Source organism: Dendrobates tinctorius, unplaced genomic scaffold, assembly GCF_039654945.1.
Source record: "Dendrobates tinctorius isolate UK_male_01 unplaced genomic scaffold, ASM3965494v1 ptg000013l, whole genome shotgun sequence".
NCBI classification, from domain to species: Eukaryota; Metazoa; Chordata; class Amphibia; order Anura; family Dendrobatidae; genus Dendrobates; species Dendrobates tinctorius.
The window spans coordinates 9,757,641-9,778,505 of record NW_027361681.1 but is presented as its reverse complement, the minus strand read 5'-3'; the positions used below and the strand labels follow the sequence as shown (position 1 = coordinate 9,778,505).

Genomic DNA, 20,865 nt, shown 5'->3' with positions numbered 1-20,865 from the left:
TACAATTCCTGTATGTGTAGGACAGGCGCCTCTGTCACCTCGTTCTGCAGCCGCTTTACTCCTGCTCTGATCTTCTACTTCAGAGGACATGCATGTGCCATTCACTCTTCATGTGCCGCCATCTAGTGGTGACTGTCCATCCAGCAGGCACAGGATCCGATCTTCATTCTGACAGGTTCTCTCTCATCTGTGTCTCATTCACAGGAGCTCCGGACAGCAAACTCTTCCTCCATTTTTCTCTCGTCTTTGACACCCTTGGCCCTTCAACACCAACTACAGCTGCTCCACCATCAACTCCTGCAGCAGCAGCAACAGACACAGGTGGCTGTAGCCCAGGTGAGCACTACTCCATCCTCCAGTAATGGTGAGTATTGGCTGGAGGTGGTGCAGTTGAGACTCCAGTCAGTGTAGCTGAGGCTCTCTGGCTGCTAGAACACAGCTACCTCTTTCGGCTGCACCTCGCACATTTCTGATGCCCTCTATTGGCTCTACGCTGTACTGCAGCTTGCGTAAGGTTTCTCTTTTTTTTACCCACCGCAGTGATGTACAGGCTTCTAGGAGTCTGGTTAGATTCCTTCTCCGGTCCATGTCACCAGTTCTCCCTCATGATGGTTCTCCCATGTTTAGCTGTGAGTCCCATTGGAGGGGCCTCCCATCTCCAGTATTTATGGCTCATGTACTAGGCAGTCCTCAAGCTTTTTACCACTTTCCATGGCGGTCATTCATGAGCATACGATCAGCCCATACATGTCAAGGACTATCTGTGTCATAGATGGCCAAGTCATGCGAGAGCTGCTCTGTGTCCTGTTTAATAGAGAGGGTCCTCTGATTTTGTACCCAGAGGCTCGCTGCAAACCAGCTGGATATTGCGCATAAACATTATAGGACATTGATTTTTGTAATGGCGCTGTACTGATGAGATGGGGGTTAGGCTGTGAATCTCCGGAGAGGCCTGTATGTGACAATACACCAGATCCCACAGGTAATCCCGAGGAGCATGGTCTAGGGCATACACTAGATAGCTGGCCACGCTGTATGACATATCCAGCTTGGGGTGTCCCTTTAGCATCTGACCTGCAGTTTCGTTGGTCATGAGGATTGCTTCAGACCTGCGTAATCATCCACCAGATGGTTGACTTTTGCATCCTGCAGCAGATTTGGGGGTGACTTGTGATTTCTGTTTTCCAGGCGCAGTTGTTGAAGGATCAGCTTGCGGCAGAGACTATGGCTCGTATAGAATCTCAGTCCCGAGTGCGACAATTGCTGCAGACTAACGGCGATTTGTTACAGCATATGTCACAGCTGGTGAAAAAGTTAAAGGAGCTGGAGATCGGGTCTGAGCTCAACAGCACTGGTAAGCGTCCATTGCTTCCTGGCTTCACTATGGGGGCAGGATGTGTAGTGTGCACTGGTGATGTGTATTTTAGGAGGGGTGGGTGTATGTCAAGTGATGTGGAGGGAAGCTTGACTTGGCCATGTGACGTGGATGTTGAGTGGTGGGGTACTCTGCTCAATGTCATGCCCCTTGTGACTCTGATCAGTTTCTCTCTTACAGTTCATCGTGGGTCTCTACATAACTTGGCACTTGCTCAGTCTCTGTCCCTAAATTTGAAGAACCTGTACAGTCTGGAAATCAATCTTCCATACACGTCCACCCCAGCCTCAGTGCACAAAAATGCTGGCCCTGCGATGAACGGGACCATGGGAGAACCGTTCCTCAACCTAGAGAAAGGAGGGACGGCAGTGGTAACTCACCGGGAGGAGGGCTCAAAGGTCCCCAAAGTACAGAGGGTGGATCAGGACATGTAAGTGATGTCTGTCTAAACTCAAATCAAGGCACAATTTGGAAAATGGAAGAAGGGACTCCCCAGCTGTGAACAGCCTTCTCTGACACCTAGAAAGACGACAAATGATGTTATCTGCACATTCACTGCCCTCAGTTAATCAGAAATGTGATGGCCGCTGTCTTAGAGGAGACAACTTGCCATCCTCATCCTAAGATGACATACACTGTAGCCTCCAGTCATTTGGCTCCAGGCTGGAATTGCACACCAAGGTTTTTGAGCAGTGGCCAGAAGTGAATTCAGCAGGAGGTGCACGATCAGGGAATATAAAAGACGGATCCCTCTGAATCCTCTTCTGGCTTTGGTTCAAAAACTGCCATAAAACCACTTTGAAGCTTATATGTAATTGTTATAAAACCAAAAGTGACAACCAGTGCTGTGAATAAGCTTCTCACTAATCAGGTCGGTCATGTGGGCAGATGACGTTCCTGAGCCCCGTTTACACTTCAGGATCAGAGTTTATCTTGTTAATAATCACAACTAACATGATGGGTGCAGGCATTAATCACAAATTCTGCTAAATGATACATGTTTTATTTTCCTAATCTTTTTCCTGTATCTTCAGAAAAAGAACAGCGGGCGATGGTTTTTCCTGACGCAAATGACAGAGCACAGTTTTGCCAGGTCTAAGACTGTGTCTTCTCTTGTCCAAGCCGGCAAGACCTTTTTTCCAGGACGTCCCTCCTGACAGCACCACCAGGAGGTAGTCCTTTGTATCCTTGATAGGGACAGAAACACACAAAAGGTTAAATAGCCCCTCCTCACCATCACCCTTCAGTAGTTTTCCTGTTCTTATCAGAGACAGATGCAGAAGTGGAGCACCAAGGTGCAAAGATTAGGGCGCTGCATTTCTGAGAGCCACACCGATATTGCCTCCAGGCGTCAGAGTCCGGTCGAGCTGGGGGCTCCCGGGAACAGCTGTATCCCTCTTTAGAGGGCTCTGGGGCTGTGGAGACCATGTCCAGCGGGCAGGCTCTGGCATCACGATGATACCCGAGAGGTCCCTCAGCGTCCGGTCGAGCTGTGCGCTCCCGGAATCTGCTGTATCCCTCTCAAGAGGGCTCTGGGTAGCAGCTGCTAGTTCAGGTCTTCGGGCGGCTTCCAGGCGGCGGCGCGCTCCCCTGTGTACTTCCGGTGTAACGCGTCATCAGTGGGTGCGACGGTAACGCAGCTTTTGGGGTCGTGTCTGCACGGCATCAGGGACCAAGCCGGGAAGATGGTGCCTGATGCCGGCGTTTCTACTGTGGCCCGCGTGCGTTCTAGGTGGAGCGTGCGAAGGACAGCCGAACACCTGCAGACCATCATTTGGAATTAGCAGCTAGGCTCAGAAGGATGACGAATCCGATGTCCTGAAGCTGGGTAAGGCTCACTACTTAAAGGCGGGACAGCTGGCAGCACGCCTGACTTAGTATGGAGAGTGCTAGCCGTTCTTAAGTCTAGTCCTTAGAACCATCCTTGGACCATGTGAGTAAGGTGTAGTAAGGAATTGTTGGTAGGGCGCTAGATCCATATAGCTAGCTACAGGGGCCTTCTTCATATGTTGTCTTTCAAGACAGATGCCTAGACGGTCCACCTCAGCGTCCAAAAGGAAGGCTAACCGATGTGCCATATGCAATGCCAGATTCCCAGAGAGCGATGATAAGAAGCTCTGTGAGGGATGCATTACCAAATTACTTAAGGAATAGCAAATCTCACTACTAACCAGTATAAAGACCATGATTAGGGAGGAGGTACAGAGTACAGTTTCCGCTCTAATGCCGTCCTAAGAGTCCCAGATGGGACATGGATCCAAGTTCAGAGGAAGGAGAAGTGTCTGGCTATTCTGATTTGGACTCTGCCGAAGGAGAGGTTTCCTCAGTAGTGCTTCCGGAAGAACGGAAAAGATAATTGTTTTCCACTGAAAACACGTGCTCTTACTAGCCATTACGGGCACCATGAAGATCGAGGACTCCACTGAACCGCTGACGGTCCAGGATGACATGTTCGGGGGCTTAAGAACCCGTAGAAGCAGGGTCTTTCCAGTTCATAATCATATAATGGCAATGATACTGGAAGAGTGGGAGGACTTGAGGAAAAAGCTAGTGGTCCCAAGGGATTTTAAGTTCTGTTTTCCTTTTGATCCAGAAGAGACCAAGGTATGGGAAACAATACCAATAATTGACATACCGGTAGCCAGGGTCTAAGAAAACAGCTATCCCCTTCAAGGACTCCTCTGGTCTTAATGATCCGATGGACAAAAGATTGGAGGACTTCCTTAAGAAGTCCTGGGACTCGTCTGCAGCTCGTCTGAAAGCAAACATAGCAGCCACCTCGGTAGCCAGGTCAATGATTCTATGGGGTGGATGAGCTAGAGAGTCATATTAAAAACAAGACTCCCAGGGAAGAAATCCTAAAATGGCTACCTTTGCTGAAAATGGCGACCGATTTCATGGAAGATGCTTCAGAGTCAGTATGGTTTGCAGCAAGAAACAATGTGTTATCAAACGTGGCAAGGCGAGCTTTGTGGCTAAGATCATGGACAGGGGATACCCAGTCAAAAAATAAGTTATGCTCGATACCTTTCTCTGGCCTACACGTGTTCAGACCAGTCATGGATGAATTACTTGAAAAAGCATCTGATAAAGAGAAAGGCTTCCCCGACGAAAAACCAAAGAGGATACTGTCCTTTTTGGAGGACTCGCTCTCATCCCAGGCAGGACTATAGAGGGAAGGGGAAGTCGGGTAGGTGGAGCTATCCCAAGGGTGGCAAGGGTAGAGGCTTCTTTCGGGACCAATACTCAACAGACAATAACGCCAGAGGCGTTGGGGGAGACTTCAGTACTTCCTGGGAGGCTGGCAGGAAATTGCCAAAAATCCATGGATTCTGCAGACAGTTGCTCAGGGGTACAGGATAAAATTCACCCTGTTATCTCCCAAGAGATACTGTCTAACTTCTACCCAGTCTCCAGCAGTCCACCAGAGACTCCTAAAAGATATAGAAGAACTTATAGAATTGCAGGTCATAATTCAGGTGCCATATTCCCAACAATTCCACAGACATTATTCCAGTCTGTTTTCCATAAAAAAGGCAGGAGGAGAGTACCGAACAATAATCAATCTGAAACCGGTGAGTGGTCTACAAACAGTTCAAAATGGAGTCACTCAGGTCGGTCATACCTCTGTTAAAAAAAAATGTACTCCGTGATGAGCATGCTGAATTGAGTGCCTATTACCATGCCATGTACCTCTCCATACCTCGCACCAAAAATACCTCAGGTTTGCGATGAAGAACCAGGGGATGGCACAGCATTTCCAGTTCCGTTGTCTGCCGTTCGGTCTCTCCTCTTCGCCCCGAATTTTTACAAAACTTATGGTGGAAATAATGGTCTTCCTAAGAGAAAAGAACTTCCTCATCGTCCCATACTCCTAGTAGCAGACTCGCCAGAGCAGATGGAGGAATGTTTAACAGCGACCATGTCAGTCCTGGAGGGGTTGGGGTGGTTAGTAAACCTGCAAAAATCAAGTCTCGGGCTGGAAACGAAGACTGTGTTTCTGGGTGTACTCCTAGATTCCAAACAGGAATATTCATTCCTTCCTCTCCACAAACATACAGAGAGGAGATACAGGCTATTCAAAAGCGAAAGTACATCTCCATCAGGAAACTGACAATTCTAGGTTTAATGACCTCATGCATTCCCAGCGTTCAATGGAGTCAGTTCCATTCTAAAATCCTACAGCAGGAGATCCTTTCTGCCTGGGACGGCAAAAGGCATTTCTGGACAACAATGTTAATATCCGGAGAGGTAAAGCAGTCTCTGCCTTGGTTAACCAAAATAGCAAATCTCAGGAAAGGAAGGCCCTGGAAAGTGTTGCCGTGCGTAAGCATCACTACGGATGCAAGCCTCAGAGGTTAGGGAGCCCACAGGACGTTACTTCCAAGGAACATGGTCCACATCAGTGCGCAACAGGTCCTCGAGCCATAGGGAGCTCAGAGCTGTTTGGGAAGCACTTAAGAGATGCCAAGAAGAGCTAAAATATCGACACATCAGAATATTTCCACACAATTCTACCATAGTATCCTTCCTCCTGCATCAAGGAGGTCTGAGGCACTGTCACTTACAGGAGATATCAGAAGCAATATTTTCCTGGGCGAAAAGCACTGTGAAATCTATCACGGCAGTGCATTTGAGAGGCTCAAAAAATCAGATAGACTTTCTAAGCAGGGAAAAAAAGGTTCAACCTTTGGAATGGTCTCTAAACGAGGAAGTCTTTTATCAGCTGACCCAGCACTGGGGTGCTCCAGAAATAGACTTATTTGCCTCCAGAAGGAAAGCAGACACAAGAATTATTTTCAATAAATCCAGGCGACAACCCCCGACTGGGGTAGACGCCTTGGTACAGAACTGGAATATGGAGCTCGCATACGTCTTCCCACCACTCGCATTAATACCGAGAGTACTAAGGAAGATCTAGGAGAGCCGGGCAGCTGTGATCCTAATAGTCCCCTATTGGCCCAAAAGGAGCTGGTTTTCCCTATTGAGGTGGATGGCGTTAAAGACCCAATTCTCCTACCATCAAGACTGTATGGCTTTTTCTGGTCTTTTGCTTCCCTTCCCAAACTAGAACAACATGGGAAGGGAAGCAAAAGACCAGAAAAAGCCATACACCTGACAAATGCTACTGAGAACTCTGCTATTAGAAGTGGAAAGGAAGAACAAAGACGAAAGAATCTAATTAAAAAAAATATTGGAGAAAGAGAAACCAATCACAAACTAAAATGTTTCTATACTAATGCACAAAGCATGGGCAACAAACAAGGAGAATTGGAACTACTAACACAGGAAAAGAAATATGATGTCATTGGAATCACTGAAACTTGGTGGGACAATACACATGATTGGAATACAAGACTAGAAGGATACAACTTATTTGCAAGAAACAGACTTGATAAACGAGGAGGGGGTGTCGCATTGTATGTTAGAAATGCGTATATCTGCACAGAGATTGAAGCTTCAGAGACTGGGAGTTCTGTGGAAACTGTTTGGGTAAGAATACAAGGACAGAACAATGGAAAGGACACCATTGTAGGCATTTACTACAGGCCGCCTGTGCAAGCTGAAGATATGGATGAACTCTTTATGCATCAAATGGCCAAGTTCTCCAAAAAATATGACATAGTTGTCATGGGAGATTTCAACTATCCAGACATTTGTTGGGAATCTCTCTCAGGCAAAACTAACAGGTCAAGGAAATTCTTATCCTCTCTTGCTGACAACTTTATCTTCCAAAAGGTAAAGGAGAAAACAAGGGGAACTGCTACCTTGGATCTAATCCTTATAAACAGGGAGGAAATGGTTGAGGAGGTAAAAGTGGCTGGGACCCTAGGAGGTAGCGACCATGCTATTTTAGAATTTTGGATAACTAGAGGCGGAAGACCTGTGAAGACTCAGACGGCAAGGTTAGATTTCAGAAAGGCAGATTTTAAGGGATTCAGAAAGAGAATTGGAGGGATCCAATGGCTGGATATCCTTAAAGACAAAAATGTCCAGGAAGGATGGGAAATCTTGAAAAATGAAATTCTCAAAGCACAGTTGTTAACAATTCCGAAAAGAGGGAAGAATAGGAAGCATTTAAGGAAACCAGGATGGATGAACACAGAACTTAAGCACATGCTAAAAAGGAAGCAAAAAATGTTTATAAAATGGAAAGAAGGAGGCATATCTAAAGAAGAATATAATGCTGTCTGCAGAACCTGCAAGGCACAAATCAGATTATCTAAAGCTGAAAATGAATTGAGGCTTGCAAGAGATGTCAAAAGCAATAATAAAGGATTTTGGGGATATGTCAAAAGTAAAAGAAAAGTCAAAGATGCTATAGGATTTTTACAGGATGAAAATGATGAAATGGTAAGACAGGATGTTGAGAAGGCTGAACTTTTAAATTCCTATTTTGCATCTGTTTTCTCTCAGAAAGGAAATGTAACATCAACTGTTATTCACTGTCCTATTAAGGGAATAGAAGAATCCAGGATATCTATAAACAGAAAGATAGTGAGGAAACACTTAGCTAACCTAAATGTATTCAAGTCTCCAGGTCCAGATGAATTACACCCCAGAGTACTGAAGGAGATAGCAGAAGAAATTTTTGAACCCCTCTCCATAATCTTTGAAAATTCTTGGAGAACAGGAGAAGTGCCAGAAGACTGGAGAAGAGCAAATGTTGTTCCTATCTTCAAAAAGGGGAAGAAGGTGGACCCAGGCAACTATAGGCCGGTGAGTCTGACTTCTATACCAGGAAAGATCTTTGAACAAATTATTAAACAACATGTATGTCAATACCTGGATAAGAATGAAGTGATTAAACAGAGTCAGCATGGGTTTGTAACTAATAAGTCATGTCAGACTAATTTAATTTCCTTCTATGATGGTATTACTGATTGGGTGGATCAAGGAAATGCTGTAGATATAGTATATCTTGACTTCAGCAAAGCATTTGACAAAGTCTCTCATACAATCCTTATTGAAAAAATGACTAAGTATGGAATGGACAAGGCAACTGTTAGGTGGATTCATAACTGGCTTAGTGATCGGACCCAAAGAGTGGTCGTAAATGGCTGCACATCCAGTTGGAAGAATGTCTCAAGTGGGGTACCACAGGGCTCTGTCCTGGGCCCTGTATTGTTCAACATCTTTATCAACGATTTAGATGAAGGAATTGAGGGTAAACTGATTAAATTTGCTGATGACACAAAGCTAGGAGGGATAGCTAATACTAGAGAAGAGAGAGAGAGGTTTCAAAAAGATTTAAATAAACTGGAGAAGTGGGCAGCAACTAACAGAATGGTTTTTAACAGGGAGAAATGCAAAGTACTACATCTGGGCAATAAAAATGAAAAAAGCATATATAGAATGGGAGGAATAGGGCTAAGTGACAGCACATGTGAAAAAGACTTGGGTATACTAATAGATCACAGACTGAATATGAGTCAACAGTGTGATGCAGCAGCAAAAAAGGCAAATGCAATTCTAGGATGTATTAACAGAAGCATACAGTCTAGATCACGTGAAGTAATTATTTCCCTCTACTCCTCTTTGGTCAGACCTCATCTGGAATATTGTGTCCAATTTTGGGCACCACATTTTAAAAAAGACATCAACAAACTGGAGCAAGTTCAGAAAAGAGCGACCAGAATGGTGACCGGTCTGCAAACCCTGTCTTATGAGGAAAGGTTGCAGGATTTGGGAATATTTAGTTTGCAAAAGAGAAGACTGAGAGGAGACTTAATAGCTGTCTACAAATATCTAAAGGGCTGTCACATTGTAGAAGGATCAACTTTATTCTCATTTGCACAAGGAAAGACTAGAAGCAATGGGATGAAGCTGAATGGGAGGAGACACAGATTAGATATTAGAAAAAACTTTTTGACAGTTAGAGTGATCAATGAGTGGAACAGGCTGCCACGAGAAGTGGTGAGTTCTCCTTCAATGGAAGTCTTCAAACAGAGGCTGGACAGACATCTAACTGGGATGATTTAGCGAATCCTGCTTTGAGCAGGGGGTTGGACCAGATGGCCCAGGAGGTCCCTTCCAACTCTACGATTCTATGATTCTATGATTCTACTGGACCTTCTGAGGCAGGCCCTCTTTTCCAGCAAAATCTAGGGATGTTACAGCTGTTAATACAAAATCCCAGTAGCAGAAATCATCACAAATAGTGGTGAATGCTTAATAGTCTACACCACACGTGGGCATTAGCCCATGGAAAACTCCAATACATATATGAACAAACCAAAAGAAAAGGAGTCTAAATCCACCAATAAAATTACTTCATTATTTTATTAGTATTCACAAAAGACTGTATATAAAATAGACACAAGTAAACAACCATGAATATGACAATGCGTTATAGAGAAACTAAGGTGCAACTATGTGCAGGGCTGCTAACAGCAAATAGAATTACTGTATCACTGTGCAGTGTGTGGTGGTCCTGACAGCAAATGGGTGAGCAATGACTTTGAGATTATGACCTGAGTACTATTAGCAGGGGATCACTTTGTAACTCACACCTCACTGGGGGATTATTTCACCTATGCTAATTAGTATGTATGGGACCTCTGGAGCATAATGGCACTGGCTTTAGATATGATAATTCTATTTGCTGTTAGCAGCCCTGCACATAGTTGCACCTAAAGGCCCTTTTACATTTAGCGATGTACCAGGGATCCGACCCGGTCAGGATCGCTGGTGCATCGCTAAATGATTGCTAGTGAGCTGTCACACAGGCAGACCTCACAGCGATGCAGCAGCGCACGATACTCACCTTTCACACACAGCGATCCAGACGTCCTCCCGCCCGCCTCCACGCGTCGCTCGTCGTCACAGCAGGAAGCTGAGGACGAGAAATGAAGCCGGACATTCTTGCGCGATCAGCGATGGACAGCGGGGGAGCCGGTCGGAGGTAAGTATCACACATAGAGATATCGCTATAACGTCACAAAATTGGTGACGTGCTAGCGATATCGCTATGTGTAAAACCCCCTTTAGTCTCTCTGTAACTCATTGTCATATTCATGGTTGTTTTCTTGCGTCTATGTATTTTATACAGTCTTTTGTGAATACTAATAATGAAGTAATTTTATTGGTGGATTTAGACTCCTTTTCTTTTGGCTTGTTCATATGTTACAGCTGTCAGCCTGGATCCTGAGAGGGAGATCCTGAGATCAAATGGTCTGTCAGAATCGGTCATCTCTGCTATCCAAAAGAGCAGGAAGCTGGTAACCTTGGCTATACAGGTGCCATTACTACAGGTAATGAGTGAAAGACAGAGGAGCCTCTTGAAGTTACAGGTCTGTGAGAGTCAGAAACCTTGCATGTTTTTAGGTGACCAAATACTTATTTAGCAAATTATGGTGGAACATAAATCTTGCCAATCAAGACAAGGTGATTTTCCGGATTTGTTTTCTCATTTTGACGTTCATAGGTGTGTACCTATGATGTCAGTTGCAGGCCTCTCTCATCTTTTTAAGTGGGAGAACATCCACAATTGGTGGCTGACTAAATACTTTTCTCCCCATTGTATATCTAAAGATCAGGAAGAAATTCTGTTCATAAAGTAGAGCTCCAATCTCCACTCAAGGCCCAGATATTTCTCATATTCAGCGTAGTGGACCTACAATACGAAGTTCGGTGCCCCCCTTGGATCTCAACTTAGTCTTAAACGAATTACGCAAAAGTCCATACGAATCACTGGACCAAGCAGACCTAAGGTCTGTATCACTTAAAGCAGTCTTCCTGGTGGCGATAACTTCAGAGGGGCGTATAGGTGAGATCCAGGCCCTTTCCATAAGGGACCCATATTTAAAAATTCAAGTGGACTGTATCATCCTAAGGCTGGATCCAGAGTTTCTTCTCAAAGTGGTTACTGACTTTCACAGAAGCCAAGAAATCGTGTTACCTGCTCTGTCAAAATTACCGTAATGAGAACAAACTCTCTCCCAACCCTTGGATGTAAGGAGGACAGTTCTACAATACTTAAAGCTCAAAGAAACAACACAAAGAAAACGTCAAAATCTACGCTGGCTAGATGGCTAAAGTCCACAATTAGCACAGCGTACGTCTCGGCGGGAAAGACTCCACCGGAATACCTCAAGGCTCACTCGCTGAGGGCGCAGGGGCGTCTGTGGATCAGAGCTGCGACTTGGTCAAATTTAAATACCTTTTGCAGACATAAGTTGGACGTTCTGTCAAATCAACAGACGGCCTTTGGGAGGAATGTCCTCCAAGCAGTAATCCTGCACTAGTAGTAATTTGGCATTTCACCTGGTTGTGCTGTCAGGAGGGACGTCCTGGAAAGTAGGAATTAGTCCTACCGGTAATGGTGTGTCCAGAAGTCCATCATGACCGCATCCCTTATATACCCTCCCTTGGATTTCCTGCCTGATATGTGATATGAACATGTGTAGAGAGGAAATTCAATAAAATATTTGTTGCATCCATCTTGGTGTGGTACTTTGAAAATCAGTGAAGGATGATGGTGGGGAGGGGCTATTTAACCTCTTCTGTGTTCCTGTCCCTATCAAGGATATGAAGGACTACCTCCTGGTGATGCTGTTATGATGGTCTCCTGGAAACACCATTACCAGTAGGACTAATTCCTACTTTCTTCTAACATAGAAAAACACACAGTATGACAAACGTGCATGAATACTCTGTTGTAAAATATATGTAACAGTAAGCAGCAAGTGCTAGTAAGAGATAAGAAAAACAGGGTATTTAGTTGACATTTTTTGCAAAAAACGTATACCAAGCCACTCCACCACTTCACGGTAACCCTTCTCGGAGCAGTCCTGTCTAATGTGTTTAAAACCTGATCATGTGAACAATACCTACATGAGCAGGATTCAGAAAGGCGTTGCGATTCCATTTATTTCTTGCCTATGCAAGCTTTGGGAGATCCCCGCCTCTTTCTTGTCGGACATGCACATAAAAAGCCATTTTGCCCAGCGTGCCCATACCGTGCAGCGCCTTTCTGAATCCTGCTCATGTAGGTATTGTTCACATGATCAGGTTTTAAATAAATTTAGATAGGACTGCTCCGAGAAGGGTTACCGTGACGTGGTGGAGTGGCGTGGTATACATTTTTTGCAAAAAACGTATCCACTGAATACCCTGTTTTTGTTATCTCTTACTAGCACTTGCTGCTTATTGTTACATATATTTTACAACAGAGTATTCATGCACGTTTGTCATACTGTGTGTTTTTTCTGTGTCTCAGTCTTCAGGTGGTGTGAACAGTTTCTTTCTGACCTGTTCATTTTTGTGCATGTTCCATGTGTTTTTAATTTCTTCTAACATAGTTGGCGTTATGGCACTGGTGCGGATGGCCCTTTTCTCTTTTTCTCTTGACTCATCCCCCAGAACAAAGAGTGTGAATGACGCAAAAATCCTCTCTTTGGATGCGGATCATGAGTGGACTAATCTTCAGGACAGGCAGGTGGATCTTATCCCCACAGCTTGCTGAATTGCTGCAGCTCCCAGGCCATCCCCGCGATGTTCGTTCTGTCGTCTTTTTTTTTTTTTTTTTTTCCTCCATTTTCAGCCGTCTGTCTTCCTTCTGAGGGTCCATCTAGACTCCACCATTCTTCCAATCCCTTCCTGCATCCTCCGCATCCTCCTGGAGCCTCGGGCTCAAATTAGTTCCCAGGTTCAGTTGCGGCCTAGTTGAGCCGGAAGGCCACACCCTCCTCCATCACTGGTCAATCACACACTCGTGTGGGCGATTCTGCTGCTCTTTAGCATCCCTTCCCGGGCACTACCATTTCTTCTCTCTGCAGCATCCAACAGTCATGCCAGCATCTCCTGTGGAGTCTCGGAGATTCCACGACTCCTGCAACCTGGACCACTTCTCAGCCCCACAGAGCAGGACACCAGGACTGATAAACTGTCTGCCCTGGAATCCTACACAACTCTTCCAGCAAGGCTCCTTCCCTACTGGCACCCATTAATCCCATCTTGTCTGTCTCTTCTCTCCTTTTAATTGTGTCCACACAGAAAAAGCTAGACACTCATTCACTCGACCCTCACTAGTTGAGTTCTTTGCATGTAATGTAAGCAAAAATTCCTGACCTGTGTCAATTTGTGCTGCCTGCACCCTGTTGCTTCGGCCTTCTCCCAGCAAACGGCGATATGTGAGTATATTAATACTCACACTACATTACATGCATATACATATATTTAATGAATAAAAAACTTAATGGGCGCGCTTCTTTCAAGCTGCTGAACAAGAGTTTCTGTGTGTTGATTCAAGATGAAGTCTCTTCGCTCAGTTGTTGCCTCCATTGAACCCAGCGAATTTCTTTTGTCAGTGGCATTCTGGATGCCGAACTCCACGTTGTCGTTTTCCAAGCGCATCATAAGTTTCTCCGTGGTTTTTTTTTTTTTTTTCTTTGTTTGTTAAACTGCAACAAACAAACCTATTTGGTACATAACCGATGTAATGTATACAGGTTCATTATGGTAAAACAACAAGCTTGCATAATGAGCTATTGGTACAGACTTCAATCCCACAGATCCTCGCTCCCTTGCGAGGCCTATGGACAATTAAGGGGTAATTAAAAAGAAAAGGGGGAAAAAAAAAGGGTTCATTGTTCGTTATTCTATGTTTGGCTATGCATAGCTCAAAGTGATACATTACATTCAACATATCGATCATAACATTTCAAGGTGATTTATTGGACCGTGGAAGAGAGGCATTAAAGCGGATTTGTCCCAGTTTATATATAATCCCAAATTACTAAATTTGTCTCTTGTGGCAATCACATGTGGTAGTGTTTCTTCTGTGTTATACATGAATATCACCATGTCGTCAGCATACAAGCCAATGGTGTCCATACGTCCCGCTATATCTATACCCTTAATGACCGAAGTGGATCTTACACGTATCGCCAGTGCTTCGATCGCGAGAGCAAAGAGGGCTGGGGAGAGGGGACACCGCTGACGTGTTCCCCTTGCAAAAGAGTGATTCGGATATAGTTATTAATTATTATTCTGGCTTTTGGTTTCGTATACATCGCGCCCATCCACTTCCGAAATTTAGAGCCAAAACCATATTTTTGTAAACATGCGGATAAGAAGGACCACTCAAGGAAGTCAAAGGCCTTAGCTGCATCTAGCGATGCAAAGTCCCTCTTATCTGGCACCAGGGAGCTGTACTGAACTACCGACTGAGCCCTCTTAATATTTAATAGACGTATTCTTCCCAGGCATGAAACCAGTCTGGTCTGGATGTATTATTTCAAGTATCGCCTAATTCAGTCCAGTGGCCAGGATCTTAGTGAAGATCTTATAGTTCACATTTACCAGCGATATGGGGCGATATGATCCACAGTCAAGGGGGTGTTTCCCCTCTTTCTTAAGAATTATTATATTTCCCTCATAAAAGGAGTCTGGCAGAGAGCCTCTCTCCCAAGTTTCCCAAAACACCTTTAGGAGGAGTGACGCCAAAACATCCCGATACTTCCTGTACATTTCTATGGGAAACCCATCCGGCCCAGGTGCTGTCCCAGAGGCTTGATCTGCAATAGCTCCATTTATTTCCTTTATAGTAAAGTCTGCATCCAGAAAAGTTTGCGTATGGCCTAATGTGGGGAACTCCACATCTGATAAGTATTCAAGACATTCCAAAGTACTGAAACTACCTTTTGGAGCTATATAATGTTTATAGTAATCATGGAAACATTGGAGTATGTCATCAGTTGTGGTTACTATCGAATTATAAGGCTTTCGAATTTGAAGTATGGTATTAGAAGTGTTGTGCTGTCGCACTATAAATGCCAGTAGTTTGCTGGATTGACTCCCCAGTTCAAAATATTATTATTATTTATTTATATAGCGCCATTGATTCCATGGTGCTGTACAAGAGAAGGGGTATGACTGACGTGTAAAGAATAGTTTACGTTTAGATTTGATATCAATATATTGAGTATATAATCTTTAGGAGTTCAACCACACAATTCTATTTTCATTTGTCTGGTTAGCGATATAAGTTGCCTCCGAATCTCTTAGGCGCCTCTCCATCTCATCATTTTCCCTTGATGTCATCCGTTTACTATAAGGAATTGTAGAGGACAAACATCCCCTTAAATATGCCTAAGGGCATCCCAGAACAAATTAATATTTTGGGGTTCAGGGTGAGATGAAATGAAGTTTCTCCATTTTGCTGTCAATCAGTCCCACTTTCAATTTGTGCCATCCTTCTGTGGACTGGCCACAGCTCCCCGAATTTCTTACCTAGATATCCTGGTCTAGGCTTCCTCTAACTCTGAGAACTTAGTCTGCAAATCACACTGGACATGCTGTCTTGTTGCAAATGGATCATCAATCATTCAAAGTCATCTCTGATCCTAGCTCAGTAGATCATCTTCCTGTGAATGCTATTCAACACGGTGCCTGTGATGCCATCTCGGTTCCAAAGCTGGATCTGTATTCCCATTCGGACAAATCTGTCCTCTCTCTTGACCCTTCTCCATCTTACCCCATGTGAGACAGTCTCTGATATGGTGGCTAGACTTTCCCCTCATTCTGTTCATTGTTCCTCCCTTCCTATCCATTAGCAGATTGTAAAGTTGGTTTGGAAACAGTCTTCTGCAGGGGTTCTCAAATTCAGCTTATCCTTCAGTTCTGTTAAGAGCCAGGTCTTGGCCCTATTAATTCTCTTCCAGGAAGATTTGGATTCAAAACCTCAAGTCATGACTTTTCTAGAGGGTGTGGAGCACTCTGTTCCTCCTTTTCAGACTCCCTTGGATCGTAATCTGGTGCTCCGTGTGTTACGGTGCCCTCCTTTGGAACCAATGCTCTAGCTTTCTTGGAAGGTGACGTTCCTGATCGCTATAACTTCTATCGGGCGAGTATCTGAACTGGCAGTCCTGTCATCCCGCTCTCCTTTTCTTGACCTTTACCTGCACAAGGTGGTGTTGTGTCCTGCTCCTTTGTTCCTTCCCTCTGCCCTTCTGGAGAAATTCTTACAATGTTTGGATCTGGTAAGAGCGGTCATGACCTGAAGGTAACCGCTTTCTTCAAATGCTTTGTTTGTCATTATAGAAAGTCCCCACCAGGGGCTCTCTGCCTCTAGAGCATCTATTTTACCCGCTTTCTTTATAAGCTTCTAGTATGTCAGAACAAATCCAAGAATAAATCTCCTGGGCCCGGGAGTCAGGGCTCCTTTCACTTGGGCAGTGGGAGCTTTCTGGGCTCTTTGCCCAGGGGCATAAATCTCGCTGCTTTTTAAGGCTGCGCCTTGGTGCTCCGTTAACATTTTTCTCTTGTTCACATCATCTTCTGAGGGATTTGCTTCACATTTATACAAATTTCCCACGCTAGGGACTGCTGTAGAACACCAAATGTTTCCTGTATCCCCCAATGAAGTACTCTAGAAAATAGGGATTTTATGGCAAGTACAAAAATCCTTTCTCATAGCCTTCATCGTGGACACCTCAGCCTCCCTTTTGTTCATGTTCTTCACTGGGTGTCTTTGTATTTGTTAATTTAAAAAAAAAATTCTGCTTATCCTGTTTTTCTGAGCAACTGAAAAGCCTTTATTACCAGCTGGCGGCTGCTGAGGGGAAACCAATTTTTATTCTTGGGTTGTAATTCTCCATGTCAGCCTCCTGGTGACAGCAACATACACCCATGGTTCTAGTGTCCATCAACAAAGGCAAAGGGTGCTTTCACACTGCGTTTTGTCACCTGTTCATTGTTCCCGTCGGAGCTTACGTCTGAACCCCCTACAAAATAGGATTTGGGCATATGTGCCGAGGGGGGGCCATAGACTTTAATGATGCCGACAGAGTGAACATGTGCTCTGTTGTCCTTTTAATTTTCGGACATGTACGCCTACAGTGTTTTAACTCACAGAATTAACTGCAATCCCATGCTGCCCTGTTTGTATACTCTTCTGCGTCCTCTCCTGCCCAGGAGATGTATGATCAGACCATGTTCCTGCATGGTCAGACACAGCCATTACACAGTACACTGCAGGGGCCCAATTATAAGATTATCTCGTCACAGGAGCATTTTTTGAACACATCCAATTGTGGAAATTTATTTTTATTCCAAGATCTATTGATTAAATATAGGATATGGGTTGAACTAGATGGACCTAAAGTCTTCCTTCAACCTTAGTAACATAGTTATTATGTAAAATGGATTGTGCAGGGAACAAAGCTGAATTTAGTCTCCTTTCAATTTTGATATTATAAATGATAAATATTTGTCCCAGGAGATCAGCCATATCACCTCTCATGTTTGGCTGCAGCAGGAGCCTCCCCCCTCTATTGTGTGCAACAAGTTGAGATTAAGTTCCACTCCTTTGGCAAAGAGACAGGTGTTCAGATGAGCAGATTAACCCGTTGTCTTCTGCAGCACATCTATGAGTTCTTTTTATGTATAGTATTACTTCAAAGGGAATGTCATCAAAATCCTTTTCAAAAACTGAAAAAATGGAAAGTATCATTATTCTAATTTATAATATCTTTTTTTTAATGCTTTAAAATTTAAATAGTCTTTAGATTTGCCACTTATAAAACTGGAGCGAGTCGCTCCTGCAAATTGACGTGAAAACCTAGTGTATTGCTAGGTCGCCTTACGACTATCAAATGAGGGCTAGCTTTGCTCAATGTGTTTGATGTCACTCTTTCCCTCTTGGTCGTTTGCAGGAGGATATAGGAGAAACTGTGCAGAGACATTTTGTTGGTGACTACAATGTGATACTGAGATGTGAACGGTGTAACTAGGATGGCTGGCAGCGCCAATCTTGTTAGTTCACACTGTGAACGTGCTCACTGTATTACATGTGATAGGATTAGACACACAACACAGCGGACTGCATCACACATGATGCGATTAAATACATAGCGCAGCACACTTTTGCATATGATGGAATATATATGTATAGTATTTTGCGGATTATAAGATGCACCCCAAATTTTGAGGAGAAAAATAGGAAAAAAAATTTTTTGAATTGTTGTGGTGCTTCTTATAATCCATGCGTCTTATTGCTTATCGGGGGTGTTGGCTGCGATGAAGCGGGGTCCCAGGGTCGCTGCTGGAGGAGGCAAGAGTGGAGTGTTGCTGCAGGCTGGGATGAGGGTGTGTTCAATGTTCGGGGGCTCTGCCAACATTTTGTGAAAGCCCAGAGCCCCTGCACTTACACAGTTTACTGTGCGGTGGACTCCGGGAAAACTGCAGCACTGAGATCTCATCTCCCGAGATCTTGGTGCTGATATCTCTATCTGCCCATGCCCCGGCAGCTATTTTCCTGAGTCCACCGCACAGTAAACCATGTAAGTGCGGGGGCTCTGGGCTTTTACAAAATGTCATCAGAGCCCCCCGCACCACCGAACACCCGCAGTGGTGCAGGTCGTAAGACACCCTCATCCCAGCCTGCGGCAACGCTCCACTTTTGCCTCCTCCAGCAGTGACCCTGGGACCCTGCTCCACCGTGGCCAGTAAGGTATATCCACATTATTAGACGCACCCCCATTTTTTCCCCCAAAATTTTGAGGAAAAAGTGCTTCTTATAATCTGAAAAATATGATATATATGACTCGGCAGCCTGTATCACACATGATGGGACTAGATATGTTGTTCTACTCAGCCAGTGTAAAGCCTCATTCAGATGTCCTTGAATTTGGTACAGCTGAATGAGGCCTTTTACTGAGCAGAGCCTGATATTGTACAACTATCATGATACTGAGGTGTTCTCTACATTGGCAGAAGTCAGTGTGTGGAGCCTTATTCCCACCCTTCAGAACGGGACTGTAAAGGTTACTTCTTCCAGCAGTGAAAACAGCTTACTAATCTGATATTTGTAGTACATTGCCAGTCTACAGACCTGTGCTCACCACTGCTGCCCGAACCACCTGTCAACGCTCCCCTCTAAATACTGTGAGTAGTGACAAAGCAAACTTAGCTCAGATCACAGCTCTGGACAACTATAATATGGCACCTAACTCCTCCCAGAGATGTCGACTCTTCAGGGGTTGTGCCCAATTCACAGATTAGGTAGCCACAATGTAGGTGATGTGGTCAGACACCGACCGCAGTCTCTTCTGGCCATTGGCTGCAATACTTGTGGTGTAAAAGTATCATGGTCAGACACTTACCTACAAATGACCGCATCCAGCGGATACAGAATAAAAAGTTAACACTTTTCGTTGTGTATTAAATATAATTATATAATATAAAAACTGTGACATTCCCTTTAAGGACTATTTAGGGTGAAATATTGCAAAACCCGGGTGATCCGCTCAAGGTTGTTTTCTATTTTTATGTACAGTGGTTTCCAATGGGTCAATTAACGTCTCATACGTCACCTTGCCACCAAACCTCAGACACTCTCTTCTCTTTATTTCCTAGGCCTCTTCCTTCTATTCCGAGGATGATCCCTCCCCCTCCACCAGTCGCCAGGAAAAGGTTATCAAAGATCTACCTTGGAGAAGCAACAGAGTCCAAATCATCAGAGAGCAGCACCATCCTGACCAGCTTCACCACCATCACGTCCTGTGCTGTCACCCCCTCCTCTCCTAAGGGCGCCAGCCCACCCTGCAGAAACTGCTACTTCCCAGACTTTGAAAACGGAGATCTCTCCCCTTTACAGTCTTTCCAGATGTGCACAGATCACAATGGAATATTTCTCTCCATCACCAGCAGTTATGACAACTTGGAGGATACTGCCACCATTGTACCTGATGAGACCACGTGCAGTGGACTAGAGAAGCCTCGGAGCAATGAACCTACCCTACCATTCTCCACTGCTAGCGACACCTGCCTGCACATCAGCTTCTCCGAAGACAACATCCCAGACATTGATGTGGATGATCACGGGAGCTGTCACAAGCCCTGGCATCTCATTAAGAATGGAAACTGAATGAGTGTGTTGCACAGAGGTGAAGAACTGAATTTTCTGAGTAATAATGAAGGTGTAAATTAGCAAATTTTCGGAGCCTAATAAACAGGAAGCCGAACAAGGGCCAGGATGACTACAGCTTGACATTCTGACCTTGGCAGCTGTTAGGAAACATTAGAAATGGCAATAGCGGGGGGCGTGGCCTAGCAGCATGTGAGGAGGACGTGGGTCTGCTGAGCTCCCACACACAGCTACTGATTACTGCCATTATATCCCCACAGCACGGTCAGTAACTAATCTGTGTGCATTCCTGAGACCTGCGGGTGGCGCTGGACAGAGACATTCAGCCTCTAGCCCTAAATCATGCGAAAAAAAGGTCAGAGAAGAGTGACTAATGAGCTGGGGCCTGGGTCCCAAGATGGCGCTGCTAATACAGTGCGTGCTCTGGAGGAAGCAGCTGCAGACAGTGAGGCCAGGAACAGGGAGGTGGCAGCCCGGCTGAGACGCTTTGCCAGAGTGGAGGAGGCAGAGCGCGAGTCCCTCCAGGAGACAGATGAAGAGCTGGAGTCTGCAGGTGAAGGTATGGATCCGGAGGTGGGAGAGAGGGGAGAGGAGGAGGCCACAGGCTCTGGAGGTCGGG

At 44.8% G+C, this 20,865-nt stretch overlaps 1 protein-coding gene across 4 annotated transcripts in view; it reads left to right on the top strand.

Annotated features, from left to right (window-relative positions):
• LOC141069240 (carboxyl-terminal PDZ ligand of neuronal nitric oxide synthase protein-like) overlaps positions 1 to 20,350 on the top strand; it is a 78,033-nt gene extending 57,683 nt beyond the window's left edge. For all 4 annotated transcript variants that reach the window (XM_073558709.1, XM_073558703.1, XM_073558696.1 and 1 more), the window contains exons 8-11: positions 205 to 336; positions 1,189 to 1,354; positions 1,556 to 1,805; positions 19,736 to 20,350. In XM_073558709.1, the coding sequence (XP_073414810.1) occupies positions 205 to 336; positions 1,189 to 1,354; positions 1,556 to 1,805; positions 19,736 to 20,246 (1,059 nt within the window). In that variant the 3' untranslated portion in view covers positions 20,247 to 20,350. The remainder of the gene's footprint in view (positions 1 to 204; positions 337 to 1,188; positions 1,355 to 1,555; positions 1,806 to 19,735) is intronic.
• Positions 20,351 to 20,865: the final 515 nt, after the last annotated feature.